This window comes from Anolis carolinensis, chromosome 2 (genome assembly GCF_035594765.1).
Source record: "Anolis carolinensis isolate JA03-04 chromosome 2, rAnoCar3.1.pri, whole genome shotgun sequence".
Taxonomy (NCBI): Eukaryota; Metazoa; Chordata; class Lepidosauria; order Squamata; family Dactyloidae; genus Anolis; species Anolis carolinensis.
In genome coordinates this window covers 86335026-86360287 of record NC_085842.1, presented here as the reverse complement: position 1 = coordinate 86360287, position 25262 = coordinate 86335026, and the positions used below count along the sequence as shown (strand labels likewise).

General features: G+C 38.1%; 1 protein-coding gene across 2 annotated transcripts in view; it reads right to left on the bottom strand.

Moving 5' to 3' along the window:
* The window catches only part of fancd2 (FA complementation group D2), a 51652-nt gene extending 26393 nt beyond the window's left edge, over positions 1-25259 (bottom strand). For both annotated transcript variants that reach the window (XM_062970110.1, XM_062970111.1), the window contains exons 1-20: positions 25167-25259; positions 23437-23524; positions 21638-21775; positions 18278-18345; positions 17552-17655; positions 17109-17172; positions 15075-15127; positions 14136-14214; positions 12985-13109; positions 11452-11539; positions 11016-11120; positions 10193-10293; positions 8473-8581; positions 6550-6585; positions 5411-5554; positions 4344-4478; positions 3614-3745; positions 2327-2434; positions 1325-1434; positions 303-363 (exon numbers count right to left, since the gene is read on the bottom strand). In XM_062970110.1, the coding sequence (XP_062826180.1) occupies positions 303-363; positions 1325-1434; positions 2327-2434; positions 3614-3745; positions 4344-4478; positions 5411-5554; positions 6550-6585; positions 8473-8581; positions 10193-10293; positions 11016-11120; positions 11452-11539; positions 12985-13109; positions 14136-14214; positions 15075-15127; positions 17109-17172; positions 17552-17655; positions 18278-18345; positions 21638-21775; positions 23437-23503 (1827 nt within the window). In that variant the 5' untranslated portion in view covers positions 23504-23524; positions 25167-25259. The remainder of the gene's footprint in view (positions 1-302; positions 364-1324; positions 1435-2326; positions 2435-3613; positions 3746-4343; positions 4479-5410; positions 5555-6549; positions 6586-8472; positions 8582-10192; positions 10294-11015; positions 11121-11451; positions 11540-12984; positions 13110-14135; positions 14215-15074; positions 15128-17108; positions 17173-17551; positions 17656-18277; positions 18346-21637; positions 21776-23436; positions 23525-25166) is intronic.
* Positions 25260-25262: the final 3 nt, after the last annotated feature.

Below are 25262 nucleotides of genomic sequence, written 5' to 3'. Positions count from 1 at the left end.
TGTAACGTGCAACAATCACACACACGCATACACACACACACACACTTCCAGTAAAGATAATAAACAAAGAATGGCTATATCTGTATCCAAAGAGAAAATGCATCCAAGTATTTTCTTTTCAGTCCTATTATTTTTATGTGACAGGGGAACGAATGTTAAGTTAACAGAACTCACATAAAAATTCTTCCCAATTGCTAATATGCCTCTATTTTTCTCTCTCTCCCAAAATTTATAAACAGATACATCCCCATTTCCTCAGGCCATACAGCAAATACCCATCTTGCAATTATCCACATACTTGCCTGTCTACATTGCTCCTTGCTCAGCTGTGCCTGTTCCAGTATCTGCCCATTTTCTTTACTTCTGAAATTAAATTGGATATACATTAATTTGATCTGAAATAGATGAGCAACTACATTTGCCCTTTCTTATTTTGAGCCAGAGAATGGTCCAAAATTCCTCTAAGGATCCCTCCCAAATACAAATATACATACAACCTTTAAACATACATTTATCTTTATATTTCACTGACCACAATACATCCCCATTCTCACATAGCCATTACAATTTGATAGGAATGTTCCCAGGAGATTCTAAAGCCAGAGGGATAGCAAGACTTATGAAGATTCCCTTTACATTACCACCTTGCTGCCCCCACTGAAATGCTATTATTTAATGAAACCATATCAAGTGAATTAACGTGATCTTGTTGACAGCATCTTATTTTTGTATGCAGTTTGGATCAAGATTTTGAGCAACAAAATATCATCTTATAATTTAAAAAAAGAAAACCACAAAAGCATCCAATCTCCTTAAGTGCCCCAAATCTATGAAATACATTTTGATATGTCCCTTCAGTGTTTTCCAAATCACATCCTTTGTGAGGCATAATTTTTCACAAGCAAAGTATATTGCCATTTATATTAAATAACATCTGTATCATTTTGGCAGAAATGTACAAGGTAGACTAAAGGCCTAGTGCACATCCTCTCTCTGTATTTCTTATGTGTACGTCTCTGCACCAGTAACAGTCATAGATCCTGTTATCCATATTTACTATAGCTTCTTAGGAGCACCAGCTTTAATGAAAACCTGATAGTAGGAAGGACACATTAAACTGTCTCTTTCAAAAACTATTTTCCAAAATAACTGTATTCCCTTGGGATTTTACAGCATTGTTATCAAGTAACACTGCCTCTTTTGCACCCAGAACAGAAGTCCCCTGATTGTGTGTTCCTGCATGGCAGAACAGGGCTGGACTGGATGGCCCTTGTTGTGTCTTCCAACTCTAGGGTCCTGTGTAAACCTGATGCCTCTGGCTCACCTCTTTGCTGCCATGCTGCCCACCATGGTAAGCGCACCAATAATTCCAATGCGCCTATATTTGGGAATAGTGCTGGAGAGTTGCTTTCTAATCACCATATGTATATCATCCTGTATAGGAAAAAGGGAACAAGATGCCTCATCCAGTAGTAAATATCTCATGCCATGGATTCACATGGGAATCTTAAAGAAGAGAAGCAAGATTAAATCATGTCTACTCCTTCTTATCTCTAAATCTATCAAGGCGTGATTGAGAAAAGTTTTCTACTGCCAAATCATCCTTCAGAGAAAACAAAATAGCATAACTGCTCCAGCATTTGGCAGAGAAAATAAATGCTATGCTAGTAAGCAAAAGGCTTGTTTCATTCAAGCAAGAGTGGCAACATAGTGTAAAAACTTCAGAGAATAGAAATTACAACTAGAGCAAGTGCACAAGAAATAAAAACTATGAAAATGTAATGCTGAATTATTTAAAGCAAGGCAGTGCGTACACATAAATATGTAATATATCACAAGAATTCCTACAAAATAAACAATGATGTAAAATAAACTCCTTTTTTGGTTATAGCAGGTTACATGTATTTTACAGGCATAAGACACTGGTGGCACCTTGAAGACTAAAGCATTTTTTTCCTCAATTTTCTAGTCTGTAGGGCATGATAAGAGTCTTAGTTGTTTTTCTTGCCACAGATGAACATGCCTAATCCGCATAAAGGCCAAATGTTCAATTTACATGAAAATCCTAGAAAAGGAATGGCAAAATTCCAATATTTCAGAGAAAAGTTGATTGCCACATGAGTTTGGTTCCTACTATTCATTTCAGCACATCTGAAAAGTGGAGAAATAATTTTTATCTATAGTAAATAGGATTTGGCAGCATTCATCACGTTTTTACATGTACAGCAGTTTTATTGAAAACAGTAACATCTTGACATATCTAGTTAGGTATAGGACTAACCACACTTTCTTCAACTTTCATTGATGAGGCTGTATTTCCCCTCACCTGAATGTGGCTGCTTCTGTGCCCTTGGCTAAATGCCAGCACACTAAGTATGTGGAATAGTTTGCGGATCTGCTGTGGACTTAGATTATCCATATAGTCTAAAATGCTCTAAAGAGAAAGAAGTCAAATAAGGCAAAACACTTAAAAACATTAATCATATATTCTGATATAAGAATATAAAAGTACTGCAAGAGATGAATTGGAATACCTATACTGGTTTCCTCTAAGTCAGAAGTGGTCTGAAATTAGGCCACTTGCCAATTTGTAATAGATCAGCAAGAGTCTGCCAATTGCTGAGGTTCTTCCAAAAAGTGCTAGACTAGGCGGACCTTGGTCGGATTCAGCAAATCACTTTTTATATTCATATGTAGAAGGGCATACTCAAGGTTACTTAACAGAGAAGCTAGGTTTGGCTTAACTGTCATCTTTTCACAAGCCAAAAAAACGTTAACAGACCACAGGGTTTCTAAGAAAAGAAAAGAAAAACTTCCCTTCTCATATAATCTCACACAAACTGTATCTCAATTGTACCTTCTATGATCTACCATCTTGCTTTCTCACTTTTCTTGTATTTCACAGCAAGAATCTCAAATGTATGTAATTAGAGCGCTGGAAGGGCTTTGAAGATCATCTAAATTTTTAATGAGCCAGTATGGGGTAATAGTTTCAGCGTTGAACTACAATTCAAGAGATTAGGGTTCACATCGTTGCTCAGCCAAGGAAAATCACTGGATGACCTTGGGCCAGTCACACTCTGTTTCAGAGGAAAGCAAATTCTATCTGAACAAATTTTGCCAAGAAAACCCTGTGATAGGTTTGCCTTACAGTTACCATAAGGTAGAAATGACTTGAAGTCGCACAAAAATATACATAAGTAACCACAGCGCCTTTCTCTTTCAACCTTATAAGAAACCGTATCGGCCAAATGGATACAAGACAAAACCTCTTATCTAGCAACTGAAATCTCTTTCTCAAGGAATCAATCTTGTGTTCAAATATGCACACACACATTGTTGCTTTCCAATAATATCTTGTTTCCTCCTATACCTTCCATTTGCCCATTCTCATATTTATTTCAAGTTTAATAGAAATGCTAGTAGATTATTCTAAACTAAGGAGATCTGAGGATAAATTTAAGATTTATGAGAATCTTTTTTAAAAAACAAAAACAAAGTGTTTTTTTCTCTTCTCACCAAAACCCCTCATATTCATTACACTTCTTGACTGCTAAATATTCTTAAACTATTGGTATCAGGGCCTAAGCTCCCAGCTCTCACCTGTGCTTACCTTCAGAAAGACTCCATAAGGAACCACTGATGAGGTATGAAGAGACACCAGGTCAGTGAGCATATCCAAAGCGACATCTACTTCCTCACTATTACCACCACATGCATGAGTAACTAAGGCACCCACAATCTCCTGAAGAAAACAGAGGTAGAAAGGGAGCGTTCAAAGTGCAGATGCTGTTGAAGAGACTTTGGAAGAAATGGCTGATTTGATGGGATTCAGTAAGAAGCTATTATGGTATAAGAATTTGCTTTATCTTGAGTCAGATCACTGACCCACATAGTCTAATATTGTCAGCTCTCACTGACAGCAAAGGCTCTCAAGTTTTTCTAAAACTAATTGGACATGGTGGCAGTCTATGATTCATATACTGACCAATTCTGACCCTGGGATGTTGTGTGGTTTCCGGGCTGTATGGCTGGCATCTTGAAGATGCCAGCCACAGATACAGGTGAAACATCAGGACAAAATGCTGCTAGAACATGGCCATACAGTCCAGAAACCACACAACACCCCAGTGATTCTGGCCATGGAAGCCTTCGACCGTACAATTCTAAAATCAGGAAAAATTAGAGAGTGTTCAGGATGGTATAATACTACTCAGAACACTAGTTTGTTTGGTTCTCTAGAAAGAGTCAATAGCTACAGAGCTTCAAGGAAAGAGTGTTACTTTTAAGGAAATGTGTGCACACATTTTAACCAAGCAGAAAACAGAACTGCATGACTATACCTGCTGGCAATAAACATCAAAGGCCGTAAATGCTTGCTTGTACATATAGCTACCAAAGGAGACAATACAGGAGTCTGCTGAATGTACAAAAACCTCAGCCAGCGACAGGATGGCTGGAAAGAGATCTCTCATAACCTGCATGAAGACAAAACAAGAACAAAAGTGGCTTCAGACACATATCCTTCCAAATTCCCATCTGTTTACCCAAGATCAGGGGCGTGTTCACAGTACACAATTACAACATTATAATCCCATTTTAACTGCCATTGTTCAGTGCTATGGAATCATCGGATTTGCAGTTTACAGAGGGGCCTTTAGAACTCTTAGGCAGGGAGCTCCTTCAGTGTCCAAACTACAAAGTCTAGGATCCCATAGGATGAAAACATAGTAGTTAAAGCTATAACTCTGTAGTGTGAATATGCCTATAGTATTCAGCAACTTACTGCCAAGATCAACACTGATAACTGAAAGCAATTCAGCATATCAGAGAGATTAATTAGGAAAACAGTAGAGCAGTTCATAAAAATTAGCAGATGTCAACAATCCAAAATGGCTAAGAAAGGACAGGATAGACAATAATCCTGACTCATTCTAGTAAACATGTATTTCTCTTGCTGCCGTATCTTTCACCTTAAGTAGTAAAAGAATTACTGTGGCTGTCTCCATATACAGGTCCAAAATATACTCCAAAATGTAAAAGTGTCCACACAAGTGGTTCAATGTACACAACATTGGTTTCATGCACAAAATTATTTAAAATGTTATATAAAATTACCTTCAGGCTGTGTGTACAAGATATGCCTAAATAGATTTCATGTAAAGACTTGGGTCCCATATCTAAAATACGTTGTTAGGTGTGTATATGCAAATACAGGGCTTCCAAAATCCAAAACACTTCTGATCCCAAGCATTTCAGATAAGGGATACCCTACCTGTATTGCCTACTTTATGCTAATAAGCTTTCTCCTTGAAAATCCAAAACTGTGCCTGACTGTGTGGAGAAAATCAGACAGATTGGAGCATCCCTGCCAGCATGCAGGATGGCTGCCAGCAGCTGAAGTACTCACAAGTGGATGGTATCGGAAGGCACTCCGCAGCAGCTGCTCTCGCAGGCAACCTGACCGAATCTTGTTCCTCAGCATTCTTTCAATTTGCTTTTTAATCTTTGAATTTGTAGCATAAATTAGGAATAGCACTATCAGATCAAGAACCTTGTGGAAGTAAAACAACACCTGATTACACAAAAGCTAATGTCAAGCAAGACAGGAGAACAAGGAACAGATAGCACAAGCAAACTGAAGACTGAGAAGGCCCCACACTACATAATGTGCTGTTTTGCACAAGATTCTAAACAAAACATGTTTCATTTTGCTTTTAAAATAACGAAGTACTAGGGATCATGCTTTGGAAGAGAGTACACAGCCAGTGTTTACCACAGACTAAAATATGTCCAGTGGTTAAAACAAGAATTTGTTCCTGGAGCATCTGCAAATTATTATTTTTTCAATCTGGAAAATGACATAAATAATTTTTATATTGTACACACATACATGTTTTTCTACTGCAAAGAGAGTTCCTAGTATCTGAATGTGACAGATTTTTACTAAACAAAACACATTTTTCTATCATAAAGAACACCTCCAGATTTCTGGAATTTGAAAAGTTGGTACCAAGTAACATAATACAAATGTCAAACTATTTTTGATTAACATGTTTAAAAACATAGTTTAAGTGGCAAATAGCTATTGCAGAACCTGCATAAAATAATATAATACAACTTTATTTATATACCGTCCTATCTTCCTGAAGGGACTCAGAGTGGTGAACAACAAAATCAGCAAACATTCAATGCTGTAGAACGAACATAAGCAAATACCCATCTCACCCAAATCCCAAAACAAATACACCTTTATACCAAAAGTAAGATATTAAAATGTCCCTGTTCTATACCCACTCTTGTATCCTTACTTGTTCCTCATATATTTTTGAATGAATGCTTATTTTGAAAAAATAAGCATCGCATTCAACATCCAAGCATGTCCCTTGGGTGCACATAATGATGTCTAAGAAAAGAAAATTTTACTGTTTCTTCTTCCAACCATCCCTGCATAGCAGATCCCTTGACTGAGGATCCTCTGATATGCAGAGTTATATAAAATAATATCACATATAATAATACATAATAGAAGAAGAAGAAGAAGAATACCTTATGGTCAGAAGCAGAATAAACATTCTCAATAGCCTAGAACAGGAAAGAATGCAAAATAAGCAGATGCCAATATTGTACAATTATATATATTAATCACCTTGTAAAAAAAGCATAAGCAGCATGATTCAGGGATTCAAAAACCCTCAAAAAGCCAAAACACATATGGCCCCAAGCATTTCAGTTAAGGGATACTCAACCTGTATTTCCTACTTTATGCTAATAATCTCTTTCCTTGAAAATCTGAACCTGCGTGCCTGATTGTGTGGATAAAATCAAGTCAGATTAGTGCAATGGTTCTCAACCTGGGGTCCCTAGATATTTTTGGCTTTCAGCTCCCAAAAATCATAACAGCTGATAAACTGACTGGGGTTTCTCGGAGTTGGAGGCGAAAAAGCATCTAGGAACCGCAGGTTGAAAACCACTGGATTAGTGCATGCCTGCCAGTTTACAGAATAGCTGCCAGTACCTTGGATGGCAAATGTTTCCATTTGAATTCTGACACAGAATAGGTTTGAGTTATTCTTTTTTAGAATGTAAGAACCACCAATATATCTATGTATAAAACTTTCATTGCAGATGAACTAACTGCACTTGAAAACCATTTGACAACCAAAATTATCTGAGCTTTACATAATAAATTAGGAGGCAAAGAGTCAATGAAAAAATGGATTGAAGTAACACAATGAAACCATATTAAAAACAACAGAAATAATGCAGCACATTTATTACTACCCTGTTTCCCCTAAGACATCCCCATAAAATAAGACCTAGTAGAGGTTTTGCTGAATTGCTAAATATAAGACCTCCCCCGAAAGTAAGACCAAGCAAAGTTTTTGTTTGGAAGCATGCCCGCCGAACAGAACACCAGAGCATGCAGGATCGGTAAATGTACGTACCAGAGTGTTGTACATGGAAATAATGGTAGTAACAAGAAATTCTTGATAGGATTCTCAGTTTGTCTGGTTATGCTGGTTTGTGATGACAACTACTGTACAGTATATAATAAATGTTCTTTTTTTTTTGTTCAACAATAAATGTGAATTCTTCATGGAAAAATAAGACATCCCCTGAAAATAAGACCTAGAGCATCTTTGGGAGCAATAATTAATGTAAGACACTGTCTTATTTTTGGGGAAACACGGTAACTGATAAGCTAGTTTTTCATATTAAGAACAGCTATATTTTAGATTAAAATGAGCCTTAAAAAATAACTAAATGGTTTTGACATAGAATATATCAAGGACATTCTGAATTGTTCATGCTTAAACATTAACAGTAGAAATACAAATGTTGAGAAGAAAGGAAAATTGTTTTTTTTTTTTAAAAACAAACCAGAAATTATTATTAGTAGTAGTATTACCCGTGGATAGATGTTGAAGTAATGTTTTATTAACCTTCTATAGAATAATTATTCAGCATAGTAAGATATTATTTTGTTTCTATATTATAACTTTTTTTCTCCTACTCTCAAGTAGAAGCAGTACACTGTAAGATCATCTTGTCTAGCTGCCAACACTCATTGATTTTAGCCCCTTAATTTAAAAAACTTGGAAAATGACCTTGGTGATACTCTACTATCAAAGGATGGAACTGAAAAGAGACAACAGCACCACAACTGGCCTGGCTCAGTGGTGTTTTCTTTCCAGTAGTGTATATCAAAAAATGGATTACTAGCAGGACTTTGGCCAGCAGATATGTTTTTTGAAGTATTATTTACTTTTTTCTCCTAAACAGGAATCTTTCCAGAACACATCTGAACTCTAAGTGCAACAACAAAGCCATTAACTAAATAGTTCATATTTCACATAACATTTATAATACATAAGAAAATAGATGTGAACAAGATATCTAAATAATAGCAAAAGTAGATGATGATTTTATGAAACTGCATAAGCTATTTAGGGAAAAAAACAGCCTGACCTTAATCCAGCCTTCTAAAATGGTCTTCTGGAATTTAATAGCTGACTTAATGACTTCAAAAAGAAGTTTGATACAGTCCTGGTTAACATTCACTTGGCTTGCAGGGAGACTAAAATAAAGCACAACAAGAGAAATAATTATATCATCTTAATAGATAACAAATTTGTTGTAGTAGGGAATGATTAGTTCAATACTACGACAATGGCTAAATTACAGTGGTTGACTGGCAGAGGAAAGTAAGATACAGTAAATGTAAAAGGAAAAAAGCAAAGCATGGCAAAGGGGAGGTTAGTTCTTCCCTCCCTGCCTGCTGAAATCTAGGGAGAATTGTTTTTATGCAGGGAAGGGAAGGTTATAGCCTCTCCCACTACTAGACAAGTCCAGCAAAGATCAGTGTTTCCCTGCTAAAGCCTCTCCTCTCTGTGTTGTCGAAGGCTTTCATGGCCGGGATCACAGGGTTGTTGTATGTCTTTCGGGCTGTGTGGCCATGTTCCAGAAGCATTCTCTCCTGACGTTTCGCCCACATCTATGGCAGGCATCCTCACAACCTCTGAGGATGCCTGCCATAGATGTGGGCGAAACGTCAGGAGAGAATGCTTCTGGAACATGGCCACACAGCCCGAAAGACATACAACAACCCTGCCTCTCCTCTCTCCTTAGTGATCTGAGTCATAACTACTGCCTCAGTGCTACTAAGAACAATATCAGAAAAGAGGTCCTCTCCCTAATGCACAGATGATGGCTGATTAACTGCATTTTGTGGAGCAAAACTGAGGTGAATCTACTAGCCCTTTGCAGACTATGCAGAGTCACATACGTCACACACAGCTTATGGGTTTGCCACATGTACATTAAAGTAAAGGTAAACATGGCAACTGCAGAGAGGATCATCATCACCAACAAAATCAGAAAGCACTTTAAAGAGAAAATTGTGGTGGTGATGCCACAGATGAGCTAGCAATCAATGGGAATATACTGGGACTGAGCAAGTGCCCACCTAGGCTTGAGGCTCCTTTATAGTATCAAATGTGTATAAAGCCCCTCTATGATCATCAGATAGCCTCTAAGGATAAGATACTCCAGCCACAGGGACAATACATGTGGCAAGCCTCTCCACATACTGATATTGATGATCTGGAGTGTGCACCCAGAGGTGCCCTCACAGTGGTGGCTGTAATATGTAGTCCAACCAAAGGTCTTCTGTTCTTAGAGAAATGCAGAAGAAACCCTGCATCGATGGGGAATATGTTTCCATGTTTCATGTGGTTAAGCAAAACTGTGGCTAACAGCACAGCCTATTTAAATGAAAAACCTCTGGCCCAAGAATACTATAGAGTTGTGCTGCTGGTTCTATAAAATGCCTAGAGGGGACATATTTTTTTGGAAGTGAATAAATGAACCAGCACATATTGGTCCTGCAGATACATACTATACTTGGTGGTGACAAATGTACTGTAATCTTTACACGTCCTGTGACACAAACACAACTGGACACAGACAAATACAAACTGTGGCAGATTTGGTTGAAAAGGAAAAAGCAATTAAACAGTGAGATTTAATAAAGAACTTGTGCCAAGTACAAGAACAGCAAGCTGATTACTGCAATATCAAGGGTTTTTTTGCCCAACGTTACAGTAACTATTGGTTTGCACTTGTACTGACATAGCAACTCTCAGGATACTGAATTTCAGGTGATACAGCCATTATATCGTATACAAACCTTGCCTGAGGCTGGTTTCTGAGCTTGCTCTGGGAAGCCTGAATTTGTGGCAGTGAAACAAACGAGTCCAGATCCAGCTTCTTACGAAGGTCAGAAATTACCTGCAAGGTATATGTTTTTGCAACTATCACTCACTTTTGCAATGCTAGTACTTTAAACTTTGAAAAGCTTTTTTCCCCCCTTTTATGGAAAAGAGAAGGATTTCATGCTAAGATTGTTTGGGGGAAAAGGTTTGGTTTGGTCTGAAATTTCAATTTGCAGTAAGTAAGATCGTCTCTTTCTGCTCTGCCAGTCATTTTTCAGTGTCCTAATATTTGTGTCTTCAAGTTGTTTCTGACTTATGACAGCCCAAAGGTGAACCTATCACTGGGTTTATTTGGCAAGATTTCTTCAGAGAGGCCTTGCATTTGCCTTCCTCAGGGAGAGAGTGACATGCCCAAGGTCATCTAGTGGGTTTCCATGACCATGTGGGGATTTGAACCCAACTCTCCAGAGTCCTAGTCCAACAACTAAACTATGTTAGCTCTCTTGGTATTCTAATACAATAGCCTAACAAGGTATTGTACTAGTATCAGGTAATGCTTCTTTAACAACGACAATGGAATAATTCTTAGCAAGAATGGCAACGTTATTTGCATATATGAAATTATACTTGATGCAAACCAGAATACCTGACTATGTCAATAGTTTCACACCTTTAATTGTGCTGGCTATCTATTTCCTTATGCACACAACGAAAGCAAATATCTGAGTGTTGTTCCACTATGGCTGTCTGTATTTCCAGAGAATACACATTATTCAGTCTTCAAGGTAGCTATCTTACCTCCACTGCATTAGTTTCCTTGATAGAGCGGAGAATAAACTTTACTACTACAGGCAAATCTTCCACTTGTACAGCAGCCACTGTGACCATAATAGACTGGCGCACCTGAGGGGAGAGCAGCATTTATTTGTGCTTCATTCACAAACCAGCTTCATGCCCTTGGAAGACTGTAGCAGAAAACTCAAACCATCTAAGGAGTCACCCCACGTTTTTGGACTTGCTCAGAACTTCCATAATATGCTCAAGAGTACCCTTAGTTAAATCCCCAGAGGCTTCCAAGATTAGCTTTCCATGGTGTACAGAAAGGCCTTTTAAAGAATAAAATGCAGACTACCAATAAGCACCTGAAGACTTGCGTTTTCCTTTTCTGTGTATCCTAATGCTTGCTTTCCAGTACCTGTGTGTGGTCCCATCCATTTATAACAAGATCTCTTACCTCAGACAGAAGGCCTAGATCAAGATTTAAACTGGAAAGAGCATCCAGGATTGGAACTGTTAGCTCAGTCTTCTCCTTTAGCAAAGAACTAAAAGGACAACATGTTTATTTTATTTTTAAGATCTAGTTTCAACTGTTAAATATATATTATGTATATATAAATATAACTAGGATAAATAGATATGAATATATTAAATAAAACTATAAATAATTATATGTATAAATAAGTATAAATAGCAGGAAACTTCAAACAGTGGTAGAGTAAAATATTCCCAATAGTCATTTTACAATAGCTACGAAATGAACAATTTTCAATCAACAGCCGAACGTTATAAAGCTTGACAGATATTTCCTATTTACAACAAACAGATGCATTTTCAAGTATTCAAGGTACTTTATATAAATTTCTGAAATCCTTCCAAAACCATTAAAAATAAGATCTACATTCAACTGAATTCAAGAGTATACTGAGCTAGGGGATAGGGAGAGACAGGTAAGAAACAGTGATGATGGTGTGTGCAAATGGTGTGGTCCTCCAAATGTTGTTGAACTTTAACTCAACACTGATTTTCCTCAACATTGGTTTTTTCAGGCCCACAATCCATTGGCTTATTCAGCTCAACATCTGGTGGGCCATATGATTCCCACCAGAGAGATGCCCTTCTTCAGTGCAGACATCTCATAACTACAACTTTCCTGAGAGATGGCCCCCTAACAATACCAAAAAAGATAATCTTTTATCTCCCAAGACGGTCATGTCGTTTGAAAGTTCCTCATAAAATCGGCTTCCCTGTAATACCCAGTGCATTCTAATTCTCCCTTCTGATACAAACAAGAAAAAATGTGATCTATCAAAACCTCAAAGACCTCCATATATTTAAAAACAGCTGTCATATTCCTTTCTTCTTTCAGCTCAATTCTTTCAACAATTCCTCATTGTACAAGAAGTCCTGGGGTTATGAACAAGGTAAGTTCTGTAGGCTGGTTCTTAAACTGAATTTGTATGTAAGCAAGAACAGGTACATTGTTTAAGTGAAACTCCAGCCAAAAGTGGTTTTTTAAAAAGTTTTGGATAGCACAAGGAAGGGTTAATACCCCTGTGGTGTTTGCTTTGCGGTCTGTGCCCCTATTCAGATTTCACTTCACTTTCTGTCCCTGTGATGATTGGATTTTGAAAAATATGGCATGCTGTGGAAACAATAACTGGTTAAAAAAAGCTTCAGAGACCCCCTTTCCCCATAATAACCCTTCCAGAAGTGAATTTTCCTTCCAAGGGATAGATTTCCTCTCACTTCCTATTGTCTCACCCTGTTTGTAACTAGGAGTCATACATAAGCCAGATGTTTGTAAATTGGGCACTGCCTGTACTTGGGTTTCCAGACCATTCATCCTCAACCGCACTCCTCTAGATACACTCCCTTTGTTTTTGTTTACTATATTTCTAGAAATATCAGACAATATTTTCATATATAATACCAATACTGGCTAACACACACACACACAGTGGAAAGAACGTGGCAGTGTAAAACTCACCTAAGTTCTCTGGCAACTTCACTATGTTGGGCATCTTCCAGGATTTCTGGCAAGCTTGTAATAATGTCATGTTGAATTGAAAGAGGAGAAACGCAAATCATCTGCATAATCGTTGACAAAAGTTCCTAAAGATACAAGAACTAGATTATGAGGGGCATAGGAAAAGCAGATTTCACCAACCCTGACAACAACCTAATAGCCATGGATTAGTCATCTATAGATTCCACCATCCGCAACTTGATTTCCCTCAATCACACACACACAAAAATCCAAATAGCAAATCTTGACTGTGCCAGTTTATAAAAGGGAAATCATCTTATACCTCATGGTATCTAATTGGACCCAAGCATCCATGGATTGTGGTATCATATGCACATGAACTTTTGGTTTCATGTGCACACAAAATGGAAGTTACACCATTAGTATATTTAATAGAAATACAATGCTTTATAGTTTTTACCATAAACATTTGAAACTGTTTTTTTAATGGCTTCCACATCTTACTTCACAAATAGAAACTGAGATAGTGACGAAATAACTTCAGCAAATCCAAGTCAGAGCTGGGTTTTGAAATCTATATCTCAGATCACAGTGGATAGAGAACTATAGTACAGAGTCTACTTCATTATCTAAAAATGTTTGGAAAGATTCTACTTTAAAAAGGAACCTAGCAGAAAAATATGAGGAGTTTTCACTGCTAGGCCCAATCTTGCTTATAACAGGATACCACGGTTTGCATGGATGAAGCCATGGCAAATGTATTAGAATACATTTAATGGTCAAAGGAAATTTAGTATAATTCAAAGTTTTTAACTTTGTTTTGGTTTTTCTATACATTATAACTGTATTCTCAATTCACTTCTGACAAGATAAAAAATAGACAAATTTAAGTATCATACACTATAAGCATAATAGGGCACTACTGGTGGCTGTTATGTAGTTTGATTTCTCTGTAAGGAAAAGAGTTACTTACAGCTTAAATCAAAGCTGAAGAACTCATATTTTTCTAGATGTTCTTGGGCTCTAATTCCATTATGAAAGATTATGGTAGAGTAATTCACTAACATCTGGAGGTTCTGCTGCCCTGGGTTACATCCTGCTGCTACAGGAGCGGCCACTGTCTGTCAATCAATTTAATTGATCATACTTGCCTTGCTGTTTACTATCCTGTCGAGCCACTTTAACTGATTGACAATCAGTCGGGGCAAATTGAGCCCATCGCTGCCCACGCTGAAAGATCAGAAGGACAAATTGTAAACTGTTCAAACATAGGCATATTCCCTTTCTACTACCAAAAAAAGATTTTTAATGAAACTATTCATGATTCTGCCCATTCTTTGTTAGATGCATATCAAAAAAATCTCACTAGTCGGGATAAACCATTCGTTTATGTTGGACATAAAGGTCTCCTAGTCATACTATGAACAAGCGTCTTCACAACTTGCAACAAGAATATGATTGTCTTTATCCAGCCAACAAACCTAATCTTAGCATCAACAAACACTCACCATAATACAGTAGAGTCTCACTTATCCAACATAAACGGGCAGGCAAAACATTGGATAAGCAAAAATGTTGGATAATAAGGAGGAATTAAGGAAAAGCCTATTAAACATCAAATTATGCTATGATTTTACAAATTAAGCACCAAAACATCATGCTTTACAACAAATGGATAGAAAAAGCGGTTCAGTACACGATATCGTTATGTAATAATTACTGTATGTATGAATTTAGCACCAAAATTTTGCAATTTATTGAAAAATTGACTACAAAAACGTTGACTACTAAAAGGCAAATGCGTTGGATAATACAGAACCTTGGATTAAGTGGAGCTTGGATAAGTGAGACTCTACTGTACATTTACTCATTCTTCTGCCTAAGATTTGCCTTCTACAGCAAACATGAACAGAACCGATATAATCTTGAGCATTAAATGTCCAAAATTTTTGATAAAGTATTTACGTTACTCTATAATTTTCTATTTTACATCTGCCAAGGACATACAGTTAGGGAGATTTTAAAAAGTAATTTAGAAGAAACAGCAAAAAAAATGCACAACTATTGACATTCAAAGTTGAAGTACCGACCTTTCATCAAAAAATTCAGGGACTTTTTCAAACAGCAATTTTATGACAGTAGACTTCCAAAAAGAAAAAAAGACAGAAGTGTTTTGAGAAAATTACCTTTGTGATAAGGCAGCAAACTGTATATATATTATTATGTACCTTAAACTCATTGCACTCTAGGAAACACTGCATGAAAATCCCTCTGATGTGATAATAAAGTTCACATAAAAACATAATAAATATCCACAGGCCAAATCACCTCATGGTTAATCTTTTTTTTTTCAGAGGGAAGAAGGAAGAGAAGAGCCAGTCCAAGAACTCTTAAAATTGCCTTGAGTAACAGGTCCTTGAAATAAGCAAGATGATGATGATGATATTATAATATCCCCTTCCCCATCATCACAATCACCAACATCTCACATTAAAGCAAAACTGGAGCATATGATCCTACAAATATAGGATAAATTGGAGGACCAACTCTCATTCATTTTTTTTCTTTTTTAAAACAAAATTTTATTATTTTATTGTGTATACAGTATAAGAAATAAAGCAACCAAAAAAAGGAGAAATATATATATAAGAATAAACAGGTTTACGAAGCATTAGCAGTACAGTTATCGTACCTTAACATATTCTTACCCCTCTAACCCCACACTCGTGAACCCAACTCCCATGACCTCTGACACCCCTCAATGTGGATCACATTATTAACCAGCAACTACCCATATTTCTTCTTTCACTAAATCCCCTTCATGGAAATAATCAAATCTACCTTTGTCTTCTTTTCCTGATACCCAAGTGCTAGCCTCCATTTGTTTGCAAGTTCTTCATTATTTCCTCTACTACTACGTATTTGTCAGCTTGGCCATTTGGCTATACAGTGGTCCCTCACTATTTTGCAGTTCACTTTTCGCAGATTCGTGGTTTTTCAGTAAACTCTAAAAGACTATTATAAATCATTAAAAAATTACAATTTACAGCCTAAAGAAGGGAGGAAGGAGAAGCCAAAGGGAGAGGGAGCTCCCAAGCCATACCTCCAACTGTCCCGCTAGCCTATCCACCCCACAAAACTGGGGAACATTTTTTTTATGACCCCAAATGGCTAATTATACCTGCCAAATCTTTCCGGGAACACTACTGGCCATTTTGCTAGTTGGGAGGTGTTTTTAAAGGCTCAGACTGGTCTATTCACCCAAACAGAAAATGATTCCCTGACTAACAGTGAGTAGGCAAAACTCAACAGGGTTCAACTTTTGGCAGTTAGCCACCCCAGCTTGGAAAGTGTTGAATCAATTCACTTTGGATTATGAATTTTGAAATCTAGGGTGATGCAAGGTAGAATAAAGCAAATTACTGCACACAGACTTCCATGATAATCATGTCCTCTGTGCCTCTAACCAAGATAATTGCTAGAGAGCTTACACATCAAAAAGATGAATCTGAATGCTAGTTTCCTTTTCTACAACATCTCTAGTTTTACTATATGAACATGAGGAGTTTTAGATGTTGATGACTCTATGTACACATTTATAAATAGAAATTAAGAGAAACCTAATTAAACATTTTCATTTTTTGATGAAATATCCCTCAACACATGTGACTTAAAAATCAAGTGTCCTGTTACACGAAACTATGAGTGCCCAAGTCTGAGATAAAAATTGATGTTTTAGAACAATTTGATGTTTGCAAGAGTGATTGCCTAGTGCAAAGACTTCATCATCTCTTAAGATAAGGAGTCTTTCACCATGGCAGCAGTCATAGAACCCTCCCCACAACACAGAAAGAGAGGAAGTTATTATCTTACTTTAAACCAGATATGAGGAAAGAGCAACAAAAAAGACTTGTCCTTTCCCCTCCCCATCTCTGAGCCAAAACATCACCATCACCTAAGTTGCACTGCTTATCCAAAGACTCAAAAGAGTATGTGGATCATGAATAGCAGTTGATTAATAAGCTGTCAGAATTGGAGAACTCCTCTGGCTGATCTATCTTCCCATTGATTCAGTCTGTCTTTCACTTTTCAGAATATCAGATTGTACAATAAAGTGCATTTACCTGTAGTATCTCTATTCCAAGGAGCAGTTTTATGAGACTTTCACAATATGAATGGACTGCATTACTATAATAGAAACATTATTACTATTGTTAGCTGTCATAGTAATAAAACATTCAAGGAACACTCTTTTTCCAGCTACATAGTCCAAGGCTGTGCTCACAAAGCCACACCACTTGGAAAATTATTTTTAAGAATGAATATGATATGCTAAAGCAATCCATTAACTAACTATTGGTAGAGTGGTTCTGACTTAGAACCTGGGTTTCACAAATTTAATTCTGTTCCCCCCCCCTCCACCTTCATTTATTTTTCATTGTAGAACATCGTAATTCCAGTCCAGAATCAGACTGAGGGGTGGGAATGGATATGATATTGTCATAGAAAATAACCAAGAAGGCTGTTTGTACAGAAAAAAACCAAATTCCACCCCACTCCCACTCACCTTGCTTCCTGATTTTGTACAGGTACACATGGTAGCAGGCAGTTCCTGAACTGATCTCTATTTTCAATGTGAGATTCCAATCCTGTGATGAATTCTTCAACAACCTAACAGGTTGAGAAAGAAATAATGATAGCTGAGCTATAACCAAGGCTGTACAGATTAGTATTTAGAGTGTAGTAGCATGCAAACAAGGCAGAGAAAGTCGGCTTTCTGAATGACTTTTTTCCCTTTTGACTGTTCAGGAAAATTGAGAATCATAATTTGTAAATTGTCACATTCCTTCCAGAGCTATCAGTGGTATTCTTTAACTGAAAAATAAGTATTGGTCTTGACACCTTCTGTCTTTCACTCTTTTTTCTCTCTGCACAGTGAATCAAATATTTCAAATATTAGATGACTTAACTTTTATTGACGTTGAGGACGGTAACTGTGGTCTTTAAAATGTTTTTATTGTAACTCCCATAATCTCCTAGCACAGGCTATACTGGCTGGGACTGAAAAAAGCTAAAACATCTGCAATACCACAGCAAACTAAATGAACAAGTAGCAGTAGATTCAGGAAGATATGTGAATGTGGAAATATTTTCCTGGGTGACTCCGACATTTTCTGTTTTCCAACTACAGAGTAGATTTAGTTGATGAAGAACATGTTGCTCTCTCTTCCAAGCTCCTAGCTTTTGGGATAAGAATTAATTTTAGAGACATCAAACGAAGGTGTCTTCCTACCTGTGGATAAGAAGGGTGCTTTCTCAAAGCTTGATGCAACTTCTTCTGGAAAATGGCTCCATCCACAGCTATGAGAAAGGCACTATTAACTTATTTGATCTATATTTCTCCCAAAATGGGATTGATAGTGGCTTACTATTTAAATTAAAACAATATCTAAAACAAAACTGACTATCAAAACAAAATTAAAAAAGCATTAACTGTTAATTCAATCAAAACATTTAAAAACATTCATTCAAAAAATTAAAACATATGCAGTGATTCCTGTATAGGCAGGGGATACATTCCAGAATTTTGAGAACCCCATTAAAATGAAGGATTTCTGGCCCAAGACTATCATAGTCACATTGGAATACAGTGTTTCCTCGCTACTTCGCAGTTCGCTTTTTGCGAATTCACTGTTTCACAGGAAAATTATTTATTTATTTACCCCATTGCTGCTTCTCCTCCTCAGGGCTGCCCCCTTGCTTTGTGCCTGCCATGTTGCTCTGGCTGCCTCTGCTCCTGCAGCCAGAGAAGAAGGAATACCGCTCCGCCTGGTGAGTGACCGAACGAGCGAAGGAGGGCGGACAGCAGCGGCAGCAGAAGCAAAAGCCTGGAAGAGTTGGCCAGGCTCCTGCTGCCGCTCCAGCCAGGCCACGCCGGGAAACATGGAGGACTCCGAAGAGGGGGCAGAGTCCTCCACGAGTCCCGCCCCCTCTTCCGAGTCCTCCATGTTTCCAGCCGTGGCCCAGCTGGAGTGACAGCAGAAGCAGGAACCTGGCTGCCTCTTCCAGGCTCCTGCTTCTGCCACCGCTGCCGCCCACCCTCACTCTCTTACCCACCCTCCCTCACTTGCTCGCTCACTCACCAGGCGAAGCAGCATTCCTTCTTCCCTGGTTGTAGGAGCAGAGGCTTTGCAAGGGGAGAAAGGCCACCTAACTATTAAAATAATGGATAAATATTAAAATAAAAATAGCATCCCTACTTTGCAGATTTTCACTTTTCGCAGGTGGTCCTGGAATGTAACTGCCATGATAAGTGAGGGCACACTGTACTTTCAAAATGCCTACCAAGCACATATTTCATCAGACAAGGATAAACCACAGATACTGGTCCCAGAGATACGGAGGTCATAATATAAAATTTTGAATATTAACTGAAAACAGCACACCCATAGCACAACCAGTTATTAAGGCTGAACGTCTGTCCAAGCTGGGTTTAGAAAAGGCAGAGGAATGAGAGACCTAATTGCCAATATCCGCTGGATAATGGAGGAAGCCAGGGAGTTTCAGAAAAACATCTACTTCTGCTTTATTGACTATTCTAAAGCCTTTGACTGTGTGGACCATAACAAACTGTGGCATGTGCTTAGTGGTATGGGGATACCAAGTCACCTTGTCTGTCTTCTGAGAAATCTGTATAAAGACCAAGTAGCCACAGTAAGAACAGACAACAGATTGGTTCAAGATTGGGAAAGGAGTACGGCAGGGCTGTATACTATCACCCTACCTATTCAACTTGTACGCAGAACACATCATGTGACATGCAGGGCTTGATGAATCCAAGGCTGGAGTTAAAATTTCTGGAAGAAACATTAACAACCTTAGGTATGCAGATGATACCACTTTGATGGCTGAAAGTGAGGAGGAGCTGAGGAGCCTTATCACCAAGGTGAAAGAAGAAAGTGCAAAAGCTGGGTTGTAGTTAAACATCAAGAAAACCAAGATCATGGCAACCTTAATGATTGACAACTGGCAAATAGAGGGAGAAAATGTGGAGGCAGTGACAGACTTTATATTTCTAGGCGCGAAGATCACTGCAGATGCAGACTGCAGCCAGGAAATCAGAAGATGTCTACTTCTTGGGAGGAGAGCAATGGCCAACCTTGACAAAATAGTGAAGAGCAGAAACATCACACTGGCAACAAAGGTACGCATAGTCAAAGCAATGGTATTCCCCATAGTAACCTATGGATGTGAGAGCTGGACCATAAGGAAAGCTGAGCGAAGGAAGATAGACGCTTTTGAACTCTGATGCTGGAGGAAAATCCTGAGAGTGCCTTGGACCGCAAGAAGATCCAACCAGTCCATCCTCCAGGAAATAATGCCCAGCTGCACACTGGAGGGAAGGATATTAGAAGCAAAGCTGAAGTATTTTGGCCACATCATGAGGAGACAGGAAAGCTTGGAAAAGATTACGATGCTGGGGAAAATGGAAGGAAAAAGGAAGAGTGGCCGACCAAGGGCGAGATGGATGGACGGTATCCTTGAAGTGACTGGCTTGACCTTGAAGGAACTGGGGGCGGTGACGGCTGACAGGGAGCTCTGGCGTGGACTGGTCCATGAGGTCACGAAGAGTCGAAAACGACTGAAAGAGTGAGAAGACGACGACGTCTGTCTAAATAGGAAGATTTTTCCTGGCCAGGGAAAAGAGCAAAGGGGCCAGCCAGACCTCTCTTGGGAGAGATTTGCATAGTCCATAGGAAGTAAGCTCTCTCCTATGTCTTCATCGGACGTGCCTATGATGGTAGTGGGACACAATTCAAGCTTAACTGAAATTAAGCCCTCCCCAAAAGACTTTAAAATTCTGTACAGCTCATTTGGGAGATACAGCTTTTTAAGCACCCAAGCTACTTAGGGCCTTAAAAGTCATAACCAGCACCACTGAATTCTGCCCAGTTGGGAAAAGTTTCATTCACAGAACTTTTGCATAGAGTGACTAAAAGCAAAGGAGCCCAGCAAGAAAAGGATGAGAACCATGAGAGAAATTCTGCACCTGTTGAATCTTTCCCTGTTCTAAAACTGTAAAAGGCACAGAAAATCTATGGTAACATATGGTAAGCCTGCTTTCCTTCAGTTGGCAAGAACAAAAACCTCTATTGTCTATTCAAACTGACTATGTTACTTCTGCTCATGAACCTTCTTGTATGGTACATAGAAAGAAAAGTATGAAGATCCTTAAAAACTATAATGTATGCATATACACTAGACAAATATATATGAATAGATAGTCTTAGCGGAGTTCTTTCAAGGTAATTATTTTTCCATTAGACAATGTACTCTTTTCAGCTTCTCTGCTTTTCAATTTCATTAGTTGATAAGCTACTTGTTTTTGTTCTCTGCTTTGGTTGCAAAAACAGGGATAGCAAATTTCTCCCTCTCTGTCACATAAACAATACACTAAATTCTACTCTGCCTATCCAAGTATATTCTAGCACAAAATGTAATTAAATTTTAATAGTCAATAATAGAGTAAGCATTCCTCCAGAACTGTTGACAAATATCACTTGAAAATAAAAACTTTCAGTTACATTTCTTTTTTTAGCCCAATTATTAGATATGAGATCTATCAAGGAAGCACATCACAAACAGTCCATACCTATTTCATTCTGTCTTTCTCCAGCTTTCAGGATTATCCCTGCAGACTTAAGGAGCTGCCCAAAGACACTGGATAACTCTATAACTCCATCTTGGGGAACAGATATTTTCTTGCCAGAGGCCCGAGACTTCTTTGCTTCTAAAATGGAAACATTAGTTGCATGAGACAAATGAATGCAATATATGTGAGATATGATTCTTTATACAAATGAATTGAAAAAGTAACTTTCATGTCAAGAAATTCAAGTAACAAACAAAAAACAAGAGACATATTTCAGGACGATCTCAGAGATGCCAGCAGTAGATATTATTGAAAATGAAGGCAGAAATTCACAAAAAATTTGTATAACTTATCAATTGCTTCTACAAAGCAAAAATTACTGTTACTGTTATTGTTATGCAAACTGAAAAAGGTATCAATAAGGTATCAAAGTACTTAACTGAACTACTGGATTGTACTTCTTACTAAATACACTTTGGGATCTGTAGTCCAATAGTATCTGAAGAGACATAAGCTGCCAGTCTCTTATATGCCCTATGATTGTTATTGTTGTGTGCCTTCAAGTCATATCCACTTATGGAAATTCTATCTCAGGGTTTTCTACAGCTGAGAATGTGTGACTTTCCCAAGATCACCCAATGGTTTTCATGGCCAAACAGGGATTCAAACCCTGGTCTTTAGAGTCATAATCCAAAACTCTAACCATTACCCTCATGCTGGCGCTATACTGTAATAGCCAGGCAAAATTCATGATCAAACAGGAGAGAAAGTATTGTCTCTAATCTTCAACCATGTTTAAACATGAAACACAGTCAGGAACAACCCCAGACTTGCAGCTCAGGAACAAGATTGTTGCTCATTTCTATCACAACATGCTTATGAAGAGCTAAATAAGTACTGAAAGTACAATGCTCCAGTTCTCTGCCCAGGTTAGTGAAGAGCATAAGTATAATTTCCAGAAGGCAGCAGCACAAAAACACGAGGCCTGGAATACATGGGAGAGATAATGGGACAAAGCCAGGCTGTAGCAATTCTCTCAGCAATGGAGGAAGAGAAAAGGCACTATCTTTCTAAGATCCTCCAAGGCTATTATTGCCTCTCTCTTTTTGGATCTGGGATCTTCTACAGGACTACACCTCCCAAAATGGATGTTATGGAAGACAAAGGAAATTTACCACAGGAATCACAGGTATGAACCTGCTTGCGGAATGCTCTGCCAACAGGCATTTGGGGAAGGATATGGGGCACACTGCTAGGGAGGTTGTGGGTGGGACTTTTGGGGGGTCTTGTGTCTTATCACGCATTTGAATTATATTTAATATATTTTAACTGTATTTTAACACACGCAGTACTATTTAATTGTATTTTAATTTTTTGTATTTGCTTTGTTTTGAATTGATCAACGTTTGTGGTTGTTAGCCCCTTTGAGTCCCGTTAGGGAGAAAGGCAAATTATAAATAAAGTAAATAAATAAGCTCCATAAAATATAGAATAAATTAATCCTCCTCTCTTCGCCACTGATGTCCCTGACTGACAAAAAGATGCCACACTCAAGTGATAACATTCAAAATGTATGATGCAGAGACAGTATTCCTTTGCAAGTGATTCTGCCTACAGACAGTCTCGTGCATTCAGTGCTCATAACCATTGAGAAAAGGACTTTCCACAACAGGGAAAAGCCACAAAGAACAGCCCTCTCTGTCTGTCCTCTATCTTTCCTGGACATTACTGAAAACTATAGTAGGTTTTCTACTTTGCCAAAGAAAGTGAAAATGATGGAAAACATTTTTTTTACATACTTGGTAATTCTTCTATCAGATTTTCACCACGGGCTCCGGTTTTTGACAATTTTCGTTTTGAATACATGGCAATAGGCACTGATGTATCCTAATACAGACATAATGGGGGAAAAATGAATCCTCATGAAAGATGTTTATTTTTTTAAAAAAATATGCAAACAATTTTGTCACAAAGAGAAAGAAAAATACCATATTCTGAATACCATAACCTAGAGTTTCTCAAACTGTGCTCCTCCAGATGTTTTGGACTTCATCTCTCACAATTCCTAACAGTTGGTAAGATGGCTGGGATTTCTGGGAGCTGAAGTCCAAAACACATGGAGAAGCACAGTTTGAGAAACACTACTAACCTATGGATGCTCAAATCCCATTACATACAGTAATGGAGTAAACTTATGTCCTTTATACAAAATTGCAGCGTCAATGTTTACTATTTGAAATGTTTTTTAAAAATGTTTCCAAGCCAAGGATGGTGGAATCTGTGGAGGCAGAATCCATGTATATGAGGGAGGGACATGACTGTACATATGTATGTGTTGTGGCCCCATCTACATTGATATTTAATGCAGTGCAAACTACAGCAGCCAAACCACAAATCTCCTACAAAAGTGTTTGAAAGAAAGCCCGTAATGCGCATCAGTCCTTTGTGGTTTGTGTAACTGCCATGGGATGAATGGATGATGACCTGTTAGGATCACAACTTAATGGGTCGAAGAGTTTGAGAGTGTTCCTTTAGTTTATTTGGTAATGAATGGTCACTGGGCATGTAGATTTTTTCCTATTCAATGCTTTCAGCAAACAAAGATTCAAGCAGACTTCTTTCAAAATAACATGTTTGTTTACTCATAACTTCATGTATTTAAAGATATTGTCAGGTTAAACTTTAAAATGTTTCAGTTTGTATCTAACTTATAAGCTTTAACAGTCTCTTCAAAACTGTATTGCTTTGTACAGGTCTCTTTAATAACAGTCTGCTTTCAAAGAAAACACAAGCCTCAACAGTTTTCTAGCTCCTAACACTGGCTTTTGCACTCTTAACAGACTCAAGCCTCAACTGACATATCTAACTGTCATCCTTTTAAAACTGAATATTCTAAACCAGTGGTTCTCAACCTGTGAGTCCTCAAGTGTTTTGGCCTACAACTCCCAGAAATCCCAGTCAGTTTACCAGCTGTTAGAATTTCTGGGAGTTGAAGGCCAAAACATCTGGGGACCCACAGGTTGAGAACCACTGTAAACCGTCACTGAACCAGTCATATGGTCTGCAGCCCCTCCCACTATGCCAAGTACACAGAAACAAGGTAACTAAAAATCAAACACACGCACACACTTCAGGAATAAAACTGACACATTTTAAAACAGACAATAACATTAAATAGAGGGGGCTTGAGAAGGTTGCTATCTCCAACAAACTGGTTTCTGGAATTTCTTGTGTACAGCGAAACCTTTTTCTTCAATACCGGTTTAAAACTGCATTAAATGTTCAGTGTAGATGGGACCAATGTGATCAAAATATGTTTTGATCTTGTTTCTGTGTCTTTTGTGCCTTCGGGTGGTCTTATTTTTATCTATGTACTTCAGCTATATTGCAACCCCGCCTCGGGCCATGAGGGGAAACGCGTAAGAAATAAAATTATGAATTATTATTAGTAGTATTAGTATTCTACAACATTTTCGACGCGAGCCCCACCTCCACCGCTTTGGCCCCACTTGATACATGAGCCTCCTACCTACTCGCCCCGATAGGTCCCTCCTCAGGGAAAAGACAGTGTCAGTGCCTTCGCCTCGATCTCAAATTCTCCCGCCTCGTCAAGCCCCACCTCGCC